This window comes from Onychostoma macrolepis, chromosome 11 (genome assembly GCF_012432095.1).
Source record: "Onychostoma macrolepis isolate SWU-2019 chromosome 11, ASM1243209v1, whole genome shotgun sequence".
NCBI lineage: Eukaryota > Metazoa > Chordata > Actinopteri > Cypriniformes > Cyprinidae > Onychostoma > Onychostoma macrolepis.
In genome coordinates, this window is record NC_081165.1 from 9,276,738 (window position 1) to 9,298,386 (window position 21,649).

Below are 21,649 nucleotides of genomic sequence, written 5' to 3' on the forward strand. Positions count from 1 at the left end.
ATTGCAGTATGGCAGTCAACAAAGCGGTATATTTCATGTGAAAATACCAACTTTTTTTTTTTTTTTTTTGGTGGACAACTGATTATAAACAGACAAACTTTTACAAAATTATTGTTATAAGAAAATTATAATCTTGTGAATTCTCACATATACACACACACACACACACACACACACATACACACACACACACACACATATATATATATATATATATATATATATATATATATATATATATATATATATATATATATATATATATATATATATATATATATATATATACACACACAACACCAATGACTTTTTGGTGTCATGAGTCTAAAATGACTCTTTTGGAAGAGTCATTTAGACTCTTCAAAACTGTTGCAACAGAGATAGATGAAAAGAAATGAAATGAAAAAACTATTTTTTAAATACATGAATTATCTTTCTATCTTTGTTGCCACAGTTTTGGAAGTGCTTTTTTCTGTTCTAAAGAAGGGGGTGTACCAATACTTTTGTCCATATAGTGCATGTATAAGTCATTGGTGTTTGGTGATGAGCTTTTTGCTCAAGGTCTGCATTTAAAGTCAAATAATATAATATAATATAACATAATATTATATTATATTATAGTTGTATGTTGACTGCAGTGTTGAATGTTGAAGTACTTCTGTCGAGCTGAGTCGACAAATCTAGAAACTACTAATTAGATCTGTGCTTAAGTGCAATTAATAATCAAAGTTTGCTATAAAACAAGCATAAGGTAACCAACAATAGTATCCAATAAACAACACATTAAAATGTGATCACTGCATTATAGGAAAAAAAAAAAAAAAAATCCAAACTCCTGTGAAACAAAAAGCTTCTTACCTCGTTGGTGTTCCAGCGATGTCGCTCCTTGGGCAGGGAGGAGCATTTGGGAAGGCATTCCAGAAGCTTCTTGGGCAGGTAGATTTTCAAATGTCCATGTTCATCTGTGAATGACACAAAACGATTAATGAATATGAAGAGTGAGCAGGATTATTAAAACCAAAGCTGTGCTGCTCTCCAGAGTCTAAAACACTGGGAGCTGTTCTTTTTAAACAAAGATCCAATCATTTCTTTGTAAATTACTGAGTTGTTTGAATTCAGTGTCGCTATTGCTCAAGGGACTCCTTTAAGGAAACTTCCATGCCCAGGTGTTTCGTTTGCAAATTGCTGTGACAACCTTTTCAGAAATATAAAACTATAAACCAGGCACGAGACCTCAAAGGGGGAGCACTCAGAAAGCAATGAAGAAAAAAAAAAAACTTAAGATGTTACTGTGAAATGAAAGGGAACATATTTGGAGCACAAGGCATGCAAAAGGCTTTCATCCAGAAATGTCGTGATTTTGTTTTCATTGAGTTTTTTTTTTTTAAACACTCCCGTTCTTTCTCTCTCTCCCTTATCATGCCAGAGTGCCTGCTCAAATACATAACAACAAAATTGGGCAACGGAGCAAAAGCATTTCAAGGTTATTGATAACCGTTTGCATCAAGGGCTGAGGCTTCTTAAAGAACTCAATGTTTAGCCCTGTGGGAGAAGGTAGTTCCATATTGCGTGCTGAGCCTGCTTATGAATATAAAAAAAGCGAGAGAGACTGAAAGAAAATGAGAGACTGAGAGAATGAGAGACTGACTGAGATTTGTGGAGTGTGTCCTCGGTAAAAGACGAGAGAGAAGCGAAAGAGACGCTGCAGATCTGAGCAAGATGAAGCCTGTGTGTCCATAGAGACACTGCTTAGCAACCACTCCCACTCTGGCTTTAAGGACAAACAGATAGCCAGAGGGAAAGAGACACATGAAGAGGGTTAGATCACTCTTCTGTTCACTGTCTTACACCAGAACCAGGGCACATTGTTTGTGCTTTACCTGTGAATGAACTTAAACTCACATAAAATAAAAAAATCAATTCCCAGTAGAAAACGCCCAAGTTTTTTTTCAAATCGCCACTCAGAGCATATCAGATAAACGCAACTGCGCCTGAAATATACTCTATACAAGTACCTAAATGCCAATGCTTCTACGTTTGCAATTCAAGTACGTGCTGCATTCTCAAAGTTGCCACAAGAGGCACTGAAGCACAAATGTCTGCATTTACAGTAACTTTCCAGCCATGACAATTTGATGAGAATTGCTGTAAACATATTGACTTAAACTTACTAACTGGAATTGTCTGAATTTGTCTGTAACAGGGGCATTTCCTCCGAGGAGGCAAGGCAGGCAGTGTCTCCTCAAAATATTGGATGAGAAACAAAATTTGTAGTAAAAATTTTAAATAATGCCTATATTACAAAATATAACATTAAAAAGTGTATAAATCACTCGTTTTTCTAAAGAAATATTGTTCAATAGTAGGGGTGTGCGATATTGAAAAAAAATGATCTCTCGATATTTTTTTGGATTTTTTCGACAACGATAATTAGACGATATTTTGCAGATTCTTGTGTTATTGTGCTGATATCTGACTACTGTGGACAGCTGCAGTTTTTGATATTCTTCATAATCTGTGTGGTCAGTTCACATCAGTGATTAATTCATCTTTTCATTTAAGTTTAAATTGATTTTTACCTTTAATAAAGCATTTTTTTCCTAAAAGTGTACATCTTTTGAGTCAAATTGTTACATTTAATCAGTCAATTAAGATAATACACATTTAGGTTTTCACCAAACAAATGAAACCAGTATCATCAAAATGAATCTTTGCAGAAGTTGCATCTGAAGTGGCATTTAGATGTATTTACACAGTTTAATGCAGCTCAGAGTGACATGGAGTGATTTAACCAGTTATAAATGTATTTGTTTTTTACTTTTTAAACATAAAACATTGAATACTGATATTTAAAATTATTTTAAAAATGAAAATAGACTTTAAATGTGAAATTAAAACCACCAGTAGGTGGCAGAAAGTCACTGGTAATAAGTGAGTCATTGAGACTGAACCGAATCATTTAACGGTTGATTCATTCAGGAATGAAGCGCTGTCATGTTGCTCAGAGACGCAAAACTGTGCTGTAGCTGTTTGGAATTTTTTTTTTGTCTGCGAAATGGAGCAAAAACAGGAAATATAATGTCTAAAATGTAAGTCTCTTAATATTAACTTAATTGTTTATTGAACTGTTTATTGAAATCATGCAGTGAAAGAACACGTAGGCTAATGTATGCGTGCACTCCGTAGGTGTTTTGTTTGTTTTTGCAAAATACTCGATATTGTCAAATTGCATATCGTTAAAACAACAATTACGATATTATCGCAGACGATATATATCGCACACCCCTATTCAACAGTGACACCAGCAGGTAAAGTTACAGGGGGAGTCCGCACCTCTCTTGCCTCCCCTGAGCCCATTAAGTTTTAACAGACCACCTAAAACTTGCATTGGGTTTGGTGAAGGGGTAATAGAGAATGAAAGGGAGAAAGTCACGTAAGAGGAGGCATTTACTTAGATATAACTACTTTGTTACGTCAAAATAAGACTCAAACGGCATGAAAACATGAACTGTGGGAGTTTTTAGTAAGTAATCAGTTTGGAGAAATTTAAAGTAATTCTCCGTATCTGTGACCAATATTTACCAAGCTTTGATGACTGACGATCCAACAAAAAGTTAACTATTAAAAAGAACAACTGAACATAAGTTCACAAATAAAATATATTGTTTAAATTACTGCCTTGAGTTATTATTTTGGAATAAATGTAAAATGCTTAAAAACACTAACTTCTCTCTCCCCCACTTTGCTTACGGTCATTTCTACACTGTCCTATACTAATAAAGTGATGAGATTCGTATATGCCTTTAATAAAGAGAATATTAATTACATTGTTAATATAAAATTATCAAATAGAATTGTTTTTTATTTCTTTTTCTGATAGCGTAAGTAATGTTTATTTACCCAAGAAAATGTGACTGGGACATGAATTTACATTTGTTTAAAAAAAAAAAAAACTTTGCGGGCTTTGCCTCCTCATTTCAGAACAACACCGCACACCACTGGTTTGTAAGTACTGTCTACTTTGTTATTTTTATTTTGTAAAACTTAAAAGTATATTTCCAGCCTTGTGGCATATTCATGCCATACCTATAATGATAACTATAAAGTTTTAATATTCATTCTAACTATAACGATAAACAGCAGAAAGGAACAATTTTGTTTTGGAATGTTTTTTTTAGTTTTTTCAGCAAATGGATGATAAAAACACTAACAGCCAATCAGAATCTACATGATTGTATACCGCTAGAGCATTTAAAGTGGCAGAAGACAAAACTGCATCGCAATTAGTAAACAAAAAGTTGTCATCCGTTAATGTGGTAATCTTTATAGTGAGCTGTGAATGGGCCTTTATTAGGAATGGCTTTTTCTGGCTCAAGAGATTTTTATAAAACTTTTAACTTGCTATTAGATATTACTCCTAAATTTCCTAAAGCAAAGCAATTTTTTTGTATAAGAATATAAAGGTATTCGATGAACATGCATGGCACAGAAATGAGACTTTTGATTGCAGACTTCATGTCTTGTCAAAGTCTGAGATTACCGGGGCATTTTCCTCAAAGAAAAATCTGAGGAGCAGGAGACTTAAGCAAAAGTGGACATTTGCTCTCCATTCAATCTCAATGGTGTCTAGGAGAAGCTGTTGAGTTTGAAAAGATCTCATTTGTGATTTGCCTTTTTATTCAGTGCCGTCTCTCTCTCTCTCACGGCAACAGTTCCGTTGGAATCTAATGACCGTTTCACATTATAAATTGGGAGATCTGTGCTAAAGCAAAGATTCAGAAGCAAAACACACAGCACATTCTCATAAGACAATGAATAAATGAGCAGGCTCTCTTGAAAAGTTCTTTTCTTTTTCATTCTATGTAACTCAACTGGGATGTGTTATAAAGGAACGAGGCATTGAGAAACTTATTTACAGAGTAATTAAGACTAGACTATACATCCCTTCCTGTTCCTATTCGTTATTTCTAGTCTCTCCCTTCATCTCCGTCTCTCTTTTCCTCTCAGTACATGTTTTGGCAGAACAAGCGAGTGATTCTGAGGACTGCCATTTAGTCTCATTGTTCTGCATCAAAGTAAGGGGCTTTTAAATTATGCTGACTCTGACGACTGTGGCTTTAGAGGCAAATTTTAATCACAGAGTCAGTCGCCGTCTGCCAAGCGCTGCCTTAAGCGTTTGCCTTTCTCTCTTTCACGACCGTCTCCCATGAGTAGCCAATGAGACGCAGAGCTGAGGGGAAAAGGCTTAACAACAAAGAAAATGAAAAACAAAACAAGGCTACGAACACGCTGCTAATACTCACACAGATATAAATGTGTGAATGTAGGTGGTAGAGAAAGATAGAACAGAATAGAGCACTGTAGACTATTTGCTCCTTCTCATGTAAACAATTATAGGTGCACACAGGCGTACGCGCCCACCATAATTAATTATGAATGTATTAAGATAAATCGCTTTGGTTTTAAACTCTACTGACATATAAAAACACAGTCACGTTCGCAAATGCCAAGGTGCCGCAGTCGCATGTGGCCCTTGTCTAACTGATGTCCGACTCTTGATCTGAGGAGATCTTTGAAAAACACCTATCAAACCTGCCCTTCAAAGTAATGTCAGGCATCAGAGAGTCTCGTCTAAGCTAGGGATACAAAGGTATATCATAACTTAACTCTCAGTGTAAAGAGCTCTTTTAAATTTTCCAGAAACTCAGCCACCGTGACAGCAGCTGTAAGTTGGGCTAAAGTGACTGATAGACTGAAGTCTTTGACAGGAGGCGTTGGAGGTCACTAAATACGGAACGTTCTAGGCGGAAGAAAGTGATGAACGTTCCTTCAGCTGAGTGGCACAAAGGCGCTGTGGGATCTCACATTGTCAATAAGCAGCATGTTTGAACAGATCCCGCATGTGGCTTTAAGTGACCCCAATAAGAACAACACTTGATGGTGACAGAAAAGCCCTAAAGGCAGTGGCTGAAAAGCAGCTTTATTTTCACTGAGAGTGTTTACATGACAAATGAGCTGAAACATACTGCAGACTTCCTTATCCTTTTTGGAATATATTCACTAAAGGTGATAAACAGTTGGTCAGCACCAGGCAAGGACAAACCATAGGGCTGATTGTGCCATCTAAAACCAGACTTTTGAATATTTTGACAGACAAAACATAAAGTGTCCATATTTTAGACATTTTAGACACATTAATGGACAATAAAAGGTATCAGAAATGAAAGTAACGAAGGTTTTAAAGATCCTCATAAAAACTGATTTCACATAACAAAAGAAGAAGAAAAAAAAAACAAGAGGTGGACTAAATGTGTTAATTAAAATATTAACATATTATTATATTTACTGATTCAAAAAAAAAAAGCACAATTGAAACAGACTTCACCCTCCATAAAACGTTTATATATATATATATATATATATATATATATATATATATATATATATATATATATATATATATATATATATACATAAAAATTCAAAACTGTATGCACAACTTTCTGAGGTTGCACTAAAAAAAAAAAAAAAAACATTATTCAAGGATTGTGAAGCTCTATTTTTACTAGTGCTGTCAATCGATTAAAACAATTAATTGCGTTAATTAAATTAATGATTAATCATGATTAATCACAAATTTAAAATACTAGGATTTACCTATAAATGTGTTGAAAAAGAAATGCATGACAAACTAGTTTAAGGAAACAGAACCTTTCACACTTCCGCCAGGTATGAGACATAATCCTTATTATTCTTTTATCATTATTCTTTAGTTTTTATTCAGCCATTATCAGCCTTTATACCGGCAATAAAACATTTACCAAGCCACATCGCTTCAATCCCAGTATACATTTACCCAACTATCATCAAAAGTATTTCTAAATAAATACAACAAAACATTTCTTGCGTCCTTACGTGAAGTATTATGACAAAATGCATTATAAAGAAGAATTAGACCTGTTCTGCAGCTGCATTAGAGCTAATATTAGCATCATGCTATATAAGACAATTTATGAGATTAATAATAGACTTTTACTCAGAACTCACTTCAAACTACCATCGAGTGTTTATAATAACTTTCTTTTGTGATCACATGTGGAATTTGGTCATTTACTGTTGTTAAAATATGCTATTTATAGCCTTTTATATCGCTGCACAAATTAGCATTTCAGATGTACACATTCACCTCTAAAAAATCACATACAGGACATATCCTATCGTAGTGTTGTCAAAAGACCCGGTACTTCGGTACCAAGTCGGTACTAAAAAAGTGAAAACGTCACGGTACCAGGTTTTTTTAAGTACCGGTGGTACCGAGTACCCGGTCAACCCGGTTCTTGACGCGTACGGCCCTATGATTTCCGCAATGTAGAAAAGGCGGACGGAACCTCGGAATCCAGTTATAAAAACGGAATTTACAGTTTAGCACGGAATGCCACGGAATTTGTCAAAGTTTGGATGAATTAATCAAAAGTAGGTCATTGCACTTAAATCAAATCGCGACGTGGACTAGTATCTGTAAATATTAAGCTGCAAAAGTCGATTCAAATATGAATCCCGCATGTTCTGCGAGTCTCTGTGTGAGTGAATGAATGGCAGAGACGTGCGGTTTTTTCTTTTTTTTACTACATACACTGAAGCGCGCGTGACGCTCATGGTGATTCATCATCTGCCGTCTCAATGAGGACATAAATACATAAACAACATCTACAGAACTGCTCTGAGAGTCCCCTCGCGAGCATATTACCGTTTCATTGAGTAAAACCAGCGTCATATCATATAGCTACACAGAAATGTAAAGGTATTCACGGCAACCCGTCAAAATAAAAGTTCATCTTAAAAGACATTGTGCCAGAAATATAATTTTTATTTTTATTTATTTTTTTTAAAGTCGTCACACAATATTTCTTCCATATTTTAATTTTAATAGTAAATCCCCTTTATTTACCAAAACAATACAATGCGTTTAAATTTAATTAATTAAAAGACAAATTAAATTTGGGTGAAACTTGTTTACTGTTTTTCATACTTTTATTATTTGCGGAAAAACTTGAAACACAATTTAAATAAAGTATAAAGAATGGGATTGATTTTTGTACATTTTTATTTTTGTTTGACTTTATTAAAAATAGTGTGTTTTTTTAAATTAGCATGTGGTACCGAAATTGGTACCGAGAACCGTGGATTTTGACTGGTATCGGTACCGAATACTGAAATTTTGGTACCGTGACAACACTATCCTATCGTAATTGTGTGTTTATTATCTAATATAATCTATAGTGGCTGTTGTCAAGTTTATTTCTGCTGTGTAAAAGCCTTAACGTGCTCTGCTGAAACTCACGTTGTTTGTGATGTTACACCCACCTCTCCGTTCTTAAGTTACCATGGATACATTCCAAGTATAATACACATTAGTAAAAGGATCTATTTTAATTTTTATTTGTCTATATACACTTTGGGCGGTCGCAGTACATTATAAAAGTAGCCCAAAAAACCGCAACCCACGGCTCTGTCATTTTTCCCACGACTGTATTTTCAAAATAGCCCAATTGTGCTGTTACCCTTGCAACACTGGTTCGCTGTCCCCTCATCACACAATGATGGATAACCTTCCGAGGGAAGAAGTTGGGGTCAAACCTTATCAAACGATTAATTTGCGTTAAAAAAATATTAAGGCGTTAAAAATTTGATTAATCGCATGCGTTAACACGTTAACGTTGACACCTCTAATTTTTACCCATTACTACAAGGTTTGTTTTTTTTTGTGTGTGTGTGTGTGTGTGTGTGTTTTGTTACATTTTCTTGTAAGGTTCAATTCTCAATATTAAAAAAGCCATTAACTGAATTTTGCCTCAAACTCCTAATTTGCTACTTTTTAATAGTAAAGTAATTATTAAGGTAGTTTAGGTATTGGGTAGGATTAGGGATGTAGAATATGGTCATGCAGAATAAACAGCCAATATGTTAATAATAGGCATGATAATAAGCAACATAATAGTGAGAATTAGTCCGTATACTAAAGTGTTTTTTTAAATGACATTGATATCAAAAACGCATACAAGAGTTTCTTAATTTTTTATCCAATTTATTCTTACAATTCCATAATGACAGATATACTGTATATATATTTTTTTTAATTAACACAACCGCCTCTCAGTTTTTAATCCTCTTGGCACAATATAATCCTGAAGAGGTAAACCGATAAACAGGGTTTATAAAGAATAATCATCTGCAAAGGTGCCTGCTGAAATGTTTTGACATTTCTCGCACACATTCATAATTAATGCGTTTTAATTGAGCGGACGGATCTAAATGGCAAAACGGACTAACTGTGCAAAATGAGATCTGTACTTGTAAATCTGCAAAGCCACATTTCTGTTCACCCAAGGCAAGCACAAAGAAGGTCCGTCCTCCTGCACGTTCCCTCTGAGGATTACCGCAGATCTGCCTTCTTTAATGACTCTGTAAGCATCTATCGCATGCACGTACATGGGTTGGTCTCGAAACAGATGGAGCTTCGCCACTGCAAAGTGTAAAAAGACAAGAATGGACACAAAAACTTTCCACACCTCATCAGCCCAATGTCACTTTTTAATGAAATCCTTCTCTTTTTCCATTAAATTGTCAGCTCTGACGGGCATTTTCTGTTTGCATTTGTTTATTCGTAGACTGTATTTTCCGCGGAACGCCATTTCACCTGCCGTAAGCGGTTTTGTCTCAGATCGTGGCGGGGCGTACGTTTCCAACGCTCCTTTAGAAACTCTTCAAATTAAGAATGGTGCAATGACAAATGCTCTGAGAGTGGCAAATCTGCTTCAGAAGGCACATTTGGAGCCTGTCTGAATAAGGAGAGGGTGACATTTACAGATTTGATTTTCTCTCTACCTCATCATACGGCAGACACGAGCCCGCGCAAGGGTCGCTGTAGTGTCGGCCATGACTTTTTGATCCCATTTTGGAGAATGTGGGCTTTGGAGGAAACGTATTAAACTATCCTGATATAAGCACAGATTCAAGAAAAACTCTTTGCTCGAACCGACTCAAATGGAGGTCAAGTAAATCTAGGGCTGTTTCTGTGCAATAGATAAGGACGACAGCGAAGACAACAAACATCTAAAGGAGTAAATGTTATGGAGATCAATTACGTCACTCGTTTCGCTTCTGTTAATGGATCGATTTTGGCCCATCTGTCATATTACAGAGATGTTTCACCAAGGACCGCAATCTGTCTCGTGAGAAATGTTCCAGAAAATCAAATCTCATAGCCGTTCGCATCTCAAATGAAACTTTAGATTATAATTTAAAAAAAAGAAAGAAAAACGCAAATTGCAAACCAGCACACTATAGATTTTACTCATCAACTGATTTTTTATTTTTTTTTACCTTGATCAAAAATGTCGTACATATAATAAAACAGGGGGGGGGGGGGGATCAAATCCTCCAGTGAGATGAGGTGTCAGTTAATTATAAAACTTTGTATAATAAAGACTGAAAAATGCTGGGAAAAGCAACATTTACAGCTCCCAGTACAGATATTATGGGGTGTCTAGGGAAATTTGCGCCTTTTTCCTCTATTTTTTTTCAAACAAAATTAATGTGACATAAATAAGGGCTCATTGCACAGTAGTTCCATGCAGACAGGGAGAAGGATGGAACTGCATGTTAATTCATCAGCAGCGCTAGTAAACTTTTCTTCAAGTGGTCTTCCCTCAACTGCTTTATTAGCCACATGAGTTGAAGGCAGGCTGGGAAAGAGGGAGGTCTTTTAACTTTCAAGCGAAAGTAGGAAAGGCTTTGATATAAAAGACGGCATAAGAAAGGAGAACGTAGCGGGTTGACATGGTCTTTTACTAAGCTGGCATTCCAACCTCCATACTACAAGCCTCCTCCGCGCCTCTCTCCAGGGACTTGTGCGCTGCATGAAAATCAGTGGTATAGTTATCTATATGCTAATTTCCATGGGACGAAAGGTGAATATTCAGACATTGGAGAGTCACACCCACAGCGTCTGGTCAAACAACACAAACATCAAGACTGTGATACAAAAAAACAACATAGACACGTACACAGATCGCAAAGAGATCATATGCATCAAATTGAATTATTAAGTTCACGTTGTGATGATGAATTAAGCTAAGGAAGGCCTGACTGATTACCACTCATGTTTGATAAGCAACTGCACAAGAGGAAATTACACAAAGTAGGGCTGGGCGATCTCAGTATTTTTCAGATTTTGGCAACATTCAATTTCTTTTTTTTTGCATTTGCTCTCAACAGAGTTGTCTCCCATGAAAAAGACATGATAGAACAGCTACTGTTACAAAGTACTTAAAGTACTTTTTCCTGCAAAATTTTTTAACAGTTAAAAAAAATTATTTACATGAAAATGTTACCAAAAAAAACATGATCTTCCTACACAATTTGTGGTTATTAACAGTTAAAAAAATAACAATAATTTAGACATCGTAGTGACCACTTTCGGGGTTTTTACCAATATACAAATACCCCAATATAAATATATGAAAATTATATATGTGACCTTGGACCATAAAACCAGTTTTAAGTCACTGGGGTATATTTGTAGCAATAGACAAAAATACATTGTATAGGTCAAAATTATCCATTTTATTTTATGCCAAAAATCATTAGGATATTAAGTATCATGTTCCATGAAGATATTTTGTAAATTTCTTACCGTAAATATATAAAAATGTCATTTTTGATTAGTAATATGCATTGCTAAGAATTCATTTGAACAACTTTAAAGACGATTTTCTCAGTATTTAGATTTTTTTGCACCCTCAGATTCCAGATATTCAAATAGTTGTATCTCGGCCAAATATTGTCCGATCAACAAACCATACATCAATGGAAAGCTTATTTATTCAGCTTTCAGATGATGTGTCGAATTGACACGTAAGACTGGTTTTGTGGTCCAGGGTCACATATGAAAAAGATACAAAAAAAACATAATCTTCCTACAAAATTGTGGTTAATGCAACAACAAACTGAGTTCTTTGAAGAACAAAGAAACACATTACAGATTACATAGAATATCTATTTTTACAAATCAAATGTATTGTTCCACCAGTTGTTATGGTTATTGCTGCTAATCACTGCATTTTCAGATTCAGTCCTACATTTAAATGAGCTTGTCAACCCAGAAACTTTGTAGTGTGTAGCTAGAAGCATGAGAAATAAAACTTGTATTCAAATTGCGAATGGGTTACAAAGCAAGCAAAGAGTGCTTCCTTTAAAATCACTGAAGCTGTCAATCACTTCAGCGCGAGTTCACTGACTGAGCCATGAATTTGTCAATACTCTGTAATCAAACCATTATTAAATTGTGTTTAATTAAGTAAAAATCCAGCGTTTTGAGCAATATTGAGTAGATTTAGCTCACATGCTCATCAGACATGATTGGCTACAATGTTCAACACTGCAAAAACATGTTGTAAATAGAAACATATGAAGCTCCTTACAAAGCAGTCATACATAAACGCACGGAAGTGTTTGAAATCTATCCCCATCCAAAAAGGGGAGCAAAAATTGGCTTACTAAACTTTTTAACATCAAAACATTCCCTAATTTCATAACATTAATCCCAATAATATTCAAATGTATCGCTCAGCCCTAACCCAAGAGCATCCCTTTCTGACCCTTTGAAAAACAACTTTAGGCTCCTTTAGGCTACATCAACTTCAGACCGACTCTAGTTTATAAATCCACCAGCAGATAAAACGTCACATTCTGCTGTGCGTATGAGAGGCGAGATCTTTTTCTGTATGCAATAAAATTTCTATTGAATTAGCAATGACTTGAAGGGTTGGACGATGTCAGTCAAATTGATTTAGCGTCTACTGAAGCGCCTCAAGGTCACGGAGCTCGGAGCCAGACCTCGTCCAGAGAGAGTCTGCAGTGTGAACACTTTAAAGTAGCGGGCGTGCAGAGATTCTTCAGCGAATCTGAAGAAGAGTTGAGAAGGAGGGCTGCCGTGACCTCCAGCACCGGTCCTCCTCCCCGAACCCTTTTGAGGCAGAAAAAAAATGTGAATCTTGGTGCTAATCTGGGGTTTAACGGCTCATCTTTAAAAGGCCTGGCGGTGAAGAGCTGTTTTACTGTATCTGTCATGGCAGCTTGAGCAAGCATCACTTTAGAGAAAAGAGCAAAGCTTGTTTTAGGACGGGATAAAGAGGGCTGACAAAAACAGATCTCGAATCGATAGTGTCCTCTTGCTTTTGTGCCACAATGATAGGATACCTTTTCTTTACTCACTATTCCTTTTTTTCCTCTGTGATTTGTGTTTCACTTGCACCAAGGATGATGTTGACTGAATTCTGATCAACTCTGGACCAAATTGTATGCGATGCTTTATTATAACTAATCACACTCATATAAAGCATTTTGACAGGATGATTGTGTGATCATGATCCTCATCATTAAAACTATAGTGACAGAGTGGACATAAAGAAGGGAAGATGAGGATAAAAAGAACGAAAGGGAGGATGATAAATCTATTTTCCCCCCACAGGGAAACGGCCTGACAATGATTCACATTTCCTCTTAACAGAGAATAATGTGCCGTCCTAAAGCCATTAAAGGAAGCTTGCGTCCGGCCAGAGCCATGACATCATTTGGCACGCTGTTGTACCACCTTTTCTGATTCAAATGGGATCCGGGTCCAACTGGTCAGTTTCAATTTCACTCGTCCCGGTCGCTCCGAGATCAATACCAATCAAAGCAGTGATTGCTCTATTGTTCTGCTTAATACTACAGCTCCTTCACTGGCTCCGGGCCTTCATCACCATCAGCGGCCACATCTGCGCCATTCAATAGATCATTCGCCAGATAGCTATCTGGCATTTGGCTAATGAAGATTGTTTATAGAGAGGAGATTATAAAAATGCAAAGCTTCTCTGTGCTTTTTGTAACACATTAAAAAACAATATTAATGTCATCTCTCTCTGTGTGGGAGCTGTGTTTTGATGGAGTTTGGAAAGTTACATCTACTCACTCTTTTTTTTTTTTTTTTTTTGTTCATATATATCTCTGATAAAAGTCCAAGGGATGTATTCACTAAAATTCTTTTTTTTTCTCTTAACAATAAAATCAGATGTTGTCTGAGATCATACCCAAATAATATGACAAACTCTATATTTCACTAATATATCTTAAAAAAAATAATGTAAGAACAAGGAATAAAATTCTTCTAAATTAATGTTTTTAAGAATGTGTGAATCTGGCCACTGGTGATTAAAATAATCAGAATAATGCTGCATGGAACTTTATAGAACAAACTGATATTGATTCAATGTTTATTTGCCTAATCAGTATATTCCTGACCTCTATATACTGTATACTACTCATTGACTGTGCAAGACAGACATCGGTTTCAATAGCACATCTTTGATTAAAAAAATGACTGTGCAATCTACAGAAAAAATTTAATGTAAATATCCACTAGAGAATATGCAAATATATAATACACTCCAACAGACTGATATTCTGAGGCATAATATAAGTGAAGTGATAACAAAACATATGCTTCTGACATGAATTATAAAACACAAGCAGGTCCTATAAACAGCACACAAATAGGCAAACACCAGCTTGAACCATTGTCTTACACCTGGACGCATAAAACCAACATGCAAATCCATGCAACACTGACTACCAAAGGCATTCAGAGACATAAACAAGACAGAGGATATGAGAATGCTCAAATACACATGGACTCAATCATGCAAATGAGTGTATGAATACAAATGGATAAAGAGTTGAGCTATGCATACAAAATGCACTTTAGAGTTCTGGCAAACAATTTGGTCCTGTTTTCCGACCTTACCCAAGTGCTCTCTCTCTCTCTCTCTCTCTCTCCATCATCACAGTTTAAAAAAATGCATATTATCATCACTATGCTCTTCAATAGCTCCTTGTTTGAATTATGTACTGAAAGTCTGAGTCTTTAGACGACTCATAATAACCTCATATTTGTGTTAATAACAAGACGGTACACGAAAGCCATTTACACAGTGTGACTACCGTATCCAAAAATGCATTGAAAGTGAGAGATAGGATTGGTAAACAACCTCCTTTCAATCTAGGTGCGATTTTGTCACAGGTTTCCAAAAACAAGAAGGTCAGCTCCTTTTAAACCAGCTGGACCTGAAAGCAAGCTATGCTGCACTGGATCGGTCGTGACTTACTCCCTGAGACGAGTAAACCAAATGTGCGCTGGCACGCACAGATGAGGCATGATTGTTATGAAGAGTGACATAAGCCTCCGCCAAGTGAAGCGTCACCGGACGCCCGTCACGCTAGCACTTGGCACAATTACCGCCAACTGTTTTGATAGCGAGAGATGTTACGCAAGCGAAGAGTTCAAACTCCTCCAAGACAGGAGGTCGATTCTGTGATAACCTCACTTTCGTGTCTGGGCATCCCAGGAGACTAGCGTCTCTCTCTGCTCTCTTCTTTGGTAGAGCAGTTCAGTCAACTGTTTGCATCACTGCAACACGAACAAAACCTCTCATTATTTGCAGGATCTCAATTAAATTTTATCTTAGCCAATTTAAAAGATCTGTACGGCAGCAACTTCTCTCTTAATTGCTAGGGTGTTTTTTTGAAAATAAAGCCTTGGCTGATAAAACACTGAAGATATGGGATACTGCGTTTGTGACAAGAGAGCAAATTAATGCACTGTCATCCTTCCATTGAAGTAAGTCAAGGGATGATTCTCCCTCGGTCTCCCGAGGCTAACTGCTTCTTGTCCCAGAAAATATGCAATGGCATGACAAAAAAATCTGCAAATTCATATGATAGCACAACACTCGTGAACTGAGCACACATAGGCCTAAAAGGAAAAGAAAAGAAGAAAAAAAACAGCACATCTAAACATATTCTAAAGAGACTGGATGATGTGCAGTGTGGCTGCCTTAATAAGTGGGTGTAGTTCATCTGGGGATTTCCACTGGTGGAGTAAAAAAGGCTACGCTGGACACTAGGGAAGACGAGAGTGGGGAAGGAGAGGAACGGCAGACCAGGATTCCTCCCAATTAGCTCACTTCGACATTCTGGTTCTGTCCCAGTTGGCTCCCAAAGCTTTTCTTGGCTCAACAAAGCAAGAGAATCAGGCTGAAATGGGGTCCATGAAGAGGGCCGTCTGAACTGGATCTCCTTTTATCCTCACATTCCGACACGTCCAGGGATTCAAGGCTCACAGGCAACGTCTGCTCCTGCGTAATAAGAACCAACGGCCCATTTTATTTTAAAATCAACATGTAGCCTAATCAATGGATTACCAAAGAGTGATTTAAGCCCGAAACTGCCAACATGGCCAGAAACGGCGGAGACATCTATCCCTCCAGCTGCTAATTACACCGTTAGCCCGCAACAACTGGGCAGCAGAACTCCTGCCACTTAGTGTCCATGTCGGAGTGTCTTCATTAAGTGAGTGTCTCTTCGAAACAGCCTCGATCACTTAGTGAAATCACTGAGAACGGCTGGAGAGAGAGAGAAGCACAACAAGAACTCTCCAATGGGGAATCAGGATGCGAACACACCCTCATCCACACCCACGCAAGCCAACGCCTGGGCTCTGCTCAAAGAGCACCGGGCGTTGATTAGCCATGACAACGAGCTGCTGCTTCCAAAAATATGCCGCTCGTTCCGGAGCAGCATGGCCATGCATGAATAAACATCATCTGTAATGGAGCTGAATGAAAATGAGACGCTGGCCTTTTTTAAGCTGATCTACCAAGAAGGGCCTCTCCCTCCCGACTCCCTGCGCTAAAAGTCACCTGCTAGCTGAACGTTGGCTTATTACAAATTGCTTTGATAGAATTTGCTAAGCTCTTGAACCTGGTAAACACGGCAGGAAAACAACCATTATTGTGCTGAGAGCAAGGTTTTAGATCATATGCTCTAGAGAGTCTGAAGTCTTGTAATAATTTGATCTTTCTCTGGTTTGGGCTCTGGTAATACTATAAAAAGACTCTTGATGAACTATACCAGCTGCGAGAATGAGGTTATACAGTATGTAAACGAATGGGCAGAGAAGATGAACAGCATTTCATAACATTGTCATGTTTTGAGGGATGCAGTGGAAAAGGAAGCCAGCTCTCTTACTGTTGTTGTCTGTGTCATCGCTGACACTCTTAGGAGGAACGTGGCCGGTGTAACTGACGGCGGTTCTGTACATTCGATCCGGATTACGTATTTTCTTCAGTCCTACAGGGGACACAGTGGGGGAGGGAACAGTGAGGGGAGAAGGTCTGTGGGTACAACAATACAAAGCCCTCTACTCTCTATTCATGCAGAGGTCATTAATTGCTTTTATTCTCACCTTCTGAATGACCCCGGCGCATTATGACTGTGACGCTGCGATAAAGTTTAGCCCTGCCGCAAATGACTGCTTCATGCACTACGGGTCAAAAGGTCATTTCGGGTTTATTTTAAGTTCAAGAAAAATAGCTGCCATCACGCTTTGCATCTGTGAGTCTAAAGGAGTTTTTGTATTGCATACAAGGTACGCACATAGGTGTGCAATCAACTATACGTTGAATCATACCACATGATGAGGTTCTACTAATTTCTGTGGCTTACTGGATTCTTAAACGCAGTTGGCAAGGGAAAAAAAATGGGCTTTTGAGCATGGATGCACTAAATTAGCTTGAAACTAAGAACAAAACTGCTGCTCATTAAATGGACAGTTCATCCAAAAATCTAAATGGTCAGCATTTACCCTGCCTCATGTCATTCCAAAATGTTTCTCATACTCTGAGATATTTTGAAGAACGCCGGGTAACCAAATAGTTATGTTTATTATTGATCTTCATTGTAAGGGGGGGGGGGGGAAATGAGACATTGCTCAAAATATCTTATTTAAATGTTCCCACGGAAGAAAGTCAAATTTAGAATGCCATGAGGGTGAGTAAATGATTTTTATTTTTGCAAGAACTATCCCTTTAAGTAAACAGTAAGGTATGACGCTGTACGCAACACATGCAGAGACATAAAAAGCATGCAAATTACTGTGCCTTACTGGATTCTTAAACACAGTTGGCAAGAAAAAAAAATGGGCTTTTGAGCATGGATGCACAAAATTAGCTTGAAACTAAGAACAAAACTGCTGCTCATTAAATGGACAGTTCATCCAAAAATTTAAATGGTCAGCATTTACCCTGCCTCATGTCATTCCAAACTGTTTCTCAAACTCTGAGATATTTTGAAGAACGCCGGGTAACCAAATAGTTATATTTAACATTGATCTTCATTGTAAGAAAAAAAAACAAAAACAATGAGACATTGCTCAAAATATCTTTTTTTAATGTTCCATGGAAGAAAGTCAAATTTAAAATGCCATGAGGGTGAGTAAATTATTTTTATTTTTAAAGAACTATCCCTTTAAGTAAACAGTAAAGTCTGACGCTGTACGCAACACATGCAGAGACATAAAAAGCATGCATATTACTGGAAATGAAATCTGGAGAGCTAAACCATCCAACACTTTAATTTCTCCCTGTTGTCACCTAAACATTGGTAAACATAGCTGTTCATTTTCATATCGATTCTTTAACAGTGATAGCCAAGGATTTAATACTGGAAGCACTGGTAAACAGGACACATTGCGCCCTCTCCTTCCAGTTGGCTAATCAATCCATATAATCAATAATTTAGAAAGGATATACCGAGTCAAAAGGAACTTCTTCAGAGTGGGAGACATGGCAACAGAAAAAAACATCTTACTATGGTCATTTCATCAGGAAAAACTTCAGAGAGGCTAGATAAATTTTACACAAACCCAATTCGTCTGGAGGAGCCAGTAGTATCAGTTGTATTTTTATGCTTCTCCAAACAGATCAGTAACACCCAGAAGCTTAATTTTTAAGCAAAACCACAATAAAACAAAATATAGTTAGTTAAGCTTACACAGCCTGAGGTTTGCAGCACAATACAGGTGAGTGAAAGCACGTGTGTGGCAGAGAGAGAAAAAATACAAAAGAACCATGGAGAGACTCTCATGCACTTTCTAGCCAAAGAAATATTCCAGAACATGACTTTGAAAACATCTAAAAGCTGATGGGGTAGTGAGAGGAGCACATCCTTGTATGTAAGCTGCCATCATCGTGTTGGCAAGAACCACTGGAGGATACGCTTCCTGTGTGGAGGAAGAGAACAGAAGTGATCCAGGAAGCTGGCAAGAGCAAAGACTGTCAGATACAAATGCGTGACACAGTTTTAGGCCGTACAGGTCAAAAGAGGCAATGTTTTCTCCTGTTCTGTGGCAGCTCAAATGGGTAAAAATAGCCTAGAATCCTTCTGTCCCCAAACTTACGTTCCATTATGACACATTTTTCTTTCTAAGAAGTAGAGCAAGAGCAAAGTGTTACCTGACTGGACTTGCGTAGATAAATATACACGATGAAACATAAAGAAAGGTAATACCTTTTTCTGGCCAGGTCATCTCTCAGCAATAGCAAAAACGAAGATATCCACCAACAAGCAGCAAACACAAGCGTGCTAAAGCCTATAGATCCGAAGTAGTGTGTAATTACTTTCTAGAAGACAATTCTATACGTTCACTAGAGAAACAGCACACATGCACGCTATCGTCCCACACAGGCGCTCTGTGAGCTCACCCAAATCACACAGGGCAACTTCGTTCGAATTCCACTTTGATGGAATTCTTTAATAGGCAAGCTTAGTTATCACTCTTAGTTCCAGTGTGTGTGTGTGTGTGTGTGTGTGTGTGTGTGTTTTGGGGGTTTGAAGGGGGGTATTGATTTGCACAGCTCAATAGCACCACCCTGTGGCTGTAATGGACCAAAACTTCCTTGACTGCCTTGATTTAGAAAAAAAAAAAAATAGTTTAATAAATAATTCAATGTTGACAAACTCATGGTTGTTATTTTAAGCTATTCCAGACCTAATTTTCCAACATTACTCAACAATCAGCATTTTCTCCCCTGGAAGCTTTAGAATTAAACTAATGTCTGATTTATCTGGCCCCTAGAAAACATTACGTTTTCCAAAAGGCATCAAAGTAAACGGAATACGAGGAATTCTGAAGGCAAGGGAGCGTCTTGCGAATCATAAATGCGATCTGAATTATTTACGTCTTCCGTCAAATTCGTTATATTGAAATTTTTATTTTTTTTAGATACACACATTTTAGTCTGAAAGAATTTCATTAGGACTTAAGGTAAACATTAAAAGCATCCTCAAAGAATGGTGTACATGACGCACTCCGTTGATGCAAAGAAAGTGAACTTTAAATCACGACCATATAGATTGAGAAATTAAGTCATAATCGCATTCAGATCAAATTCTAGCGAATAGTAAGAGCATAAACTTGGTTTTAGTTGCCGAGCATGGCTTTAGCAAAGAGGAGAGACGTACCTTTCATTTTGCTGCCTCATTAAAATTCCGCTTCAATTTTCCCAGTGTCCTTTCCAATCCAGTTTAAATGTGTTATTATCTAAGAAAATAACTGCTGACAGCTTCAAAACAGCAGCGGCCAAAGAGTCACAGTTCTGGGGAAATATTCCACACGAGACTGAAGCATATCGAGCAGCTGTCGGTGGGTTCAGTCACAATAAGGGGGGTTCTGGTGGGGGTGGAAAGAAATCAATCACGTTTTAGAGCATCACCATAAATCTGCATTTATCGCTTTCGGAGTTAAAAGCGTCGCCCTGTTCAATGCGAAAGAAAAATGAAGTAGTTGACCGCGTTTGACTTCACGGAGCTCGTTTGTTTGTCAGCCCACGGGGAACGTGGATGCGGTGTGGAGGAATCCCACTCCAAACCAAACGCGAGTCATTTCACGCGTTCATTTCGTCTGATGCGCTCATGTGCGCGTCTCACTTATAAGAAAAACATGTTTCTCTTCATCTAACGAAGGCTGTGGCTCGGCTTGACTTGGATGCGTGTGACTTTGAAAAACCTCTGTGTGCTTTGAGATGAAAGGAGTCGCGTAATGAACGTAACCCGTGATTACCTAACTCCGTTCCCGTTATTTTAATAGCCGTCTCAGAGATGGCTAATCCCATCAGCGCTTCAGCTTTTTTGCCATTTCGTGACAAACACAAGCTAAGCGAAAATGTCATTGACTTTCTCCGCCGCGCATCCCTATCCTGACCTTCATCATCTGGAGCTTAACGCCGACAAAGCTGCGAAATGAAAAATAATAATCTTGTTATTTCTCTCTTACCTTCCGGCTTGTTTTCGGCAGCCATTTCCCCTCCGCGCGCCACATCCTCCTCCTCCTCCTCCTCCTCGCGACCGGGGGGGGGGGGGAGATGGGGGGGTGTACCACGCGCGTTCACGGCGAGGACGCGGCGAGCGGCGGGAGGCGCGTGCGTCTATACGCGTTAGCTATTGGACGCAAAGTGCCATAAATGACAATGGTGTTTTCGGTGATGCTTCGTGAATTTGCGAAATCCATATCCCCCTTTTATCCATCTCTTCCACGCCATTGGTGAATCGGTTTTATTTAGGAGACACCTTTGCAACGCAGCGACCAATAACGTTCAGGGATCGGATTTAGTGGAAGCCTGTAATATGCATATATGAAAAGCAGAATCTGTGGATTATATTTAAGTCTATGCGACGAATGTTTATGTATTCATGCTTGACAGACACCCATATC

General features: G+C 37.8%; 1 protein-coding gene across 16 annotated transcripts in view; it reads right to left on the reverse strand.

The window, feature by feature from the left end:
• camta1b (calmodulin binding transcription activator 1b) overlaps positions 1 to 21,649 on the reverse strand; it is a 332,021-nt gene that overhangs the window by 308,484 nt on the left and 1,888 nt on the right. For 8 of the 16 annotated variants that reach the window (XM_058792239.1, XM_058792227.1, XM_058792226.1 and 5 more), the window contains exons 2-5: positions 20,401 to 20,608; positions 17,345 to 17,422; positions 17,128 to 17,229; positions 859 to 962 (exon numbers count right to left, since the gene is read on the reverse strand). In XM_058792239.1, the coding sequence (XP_058648222.1) occupies positions 859 to 962; positions 17,128 to 17,229; positions 17,345 to 17,422; positions 20,401 to 20,407 (291 nt within the window). In that variant the 5' untranslated portion in view covers positions 20,408 to 20,608. Of the gene's footprint in view, positions 1 to 858; positions 963 to 17,127; positions 17,230 to 17,344; positions 17,423 to 20,400; positions 20,609 to 21,211; positions 21,276 to 21,649 lie in introns of those variants that run through there. The other 8 variants (XM_058792241.1, XM_058792236.1, XM_058792229.1 and 5 more) reach the window with 6 other exon arrangements.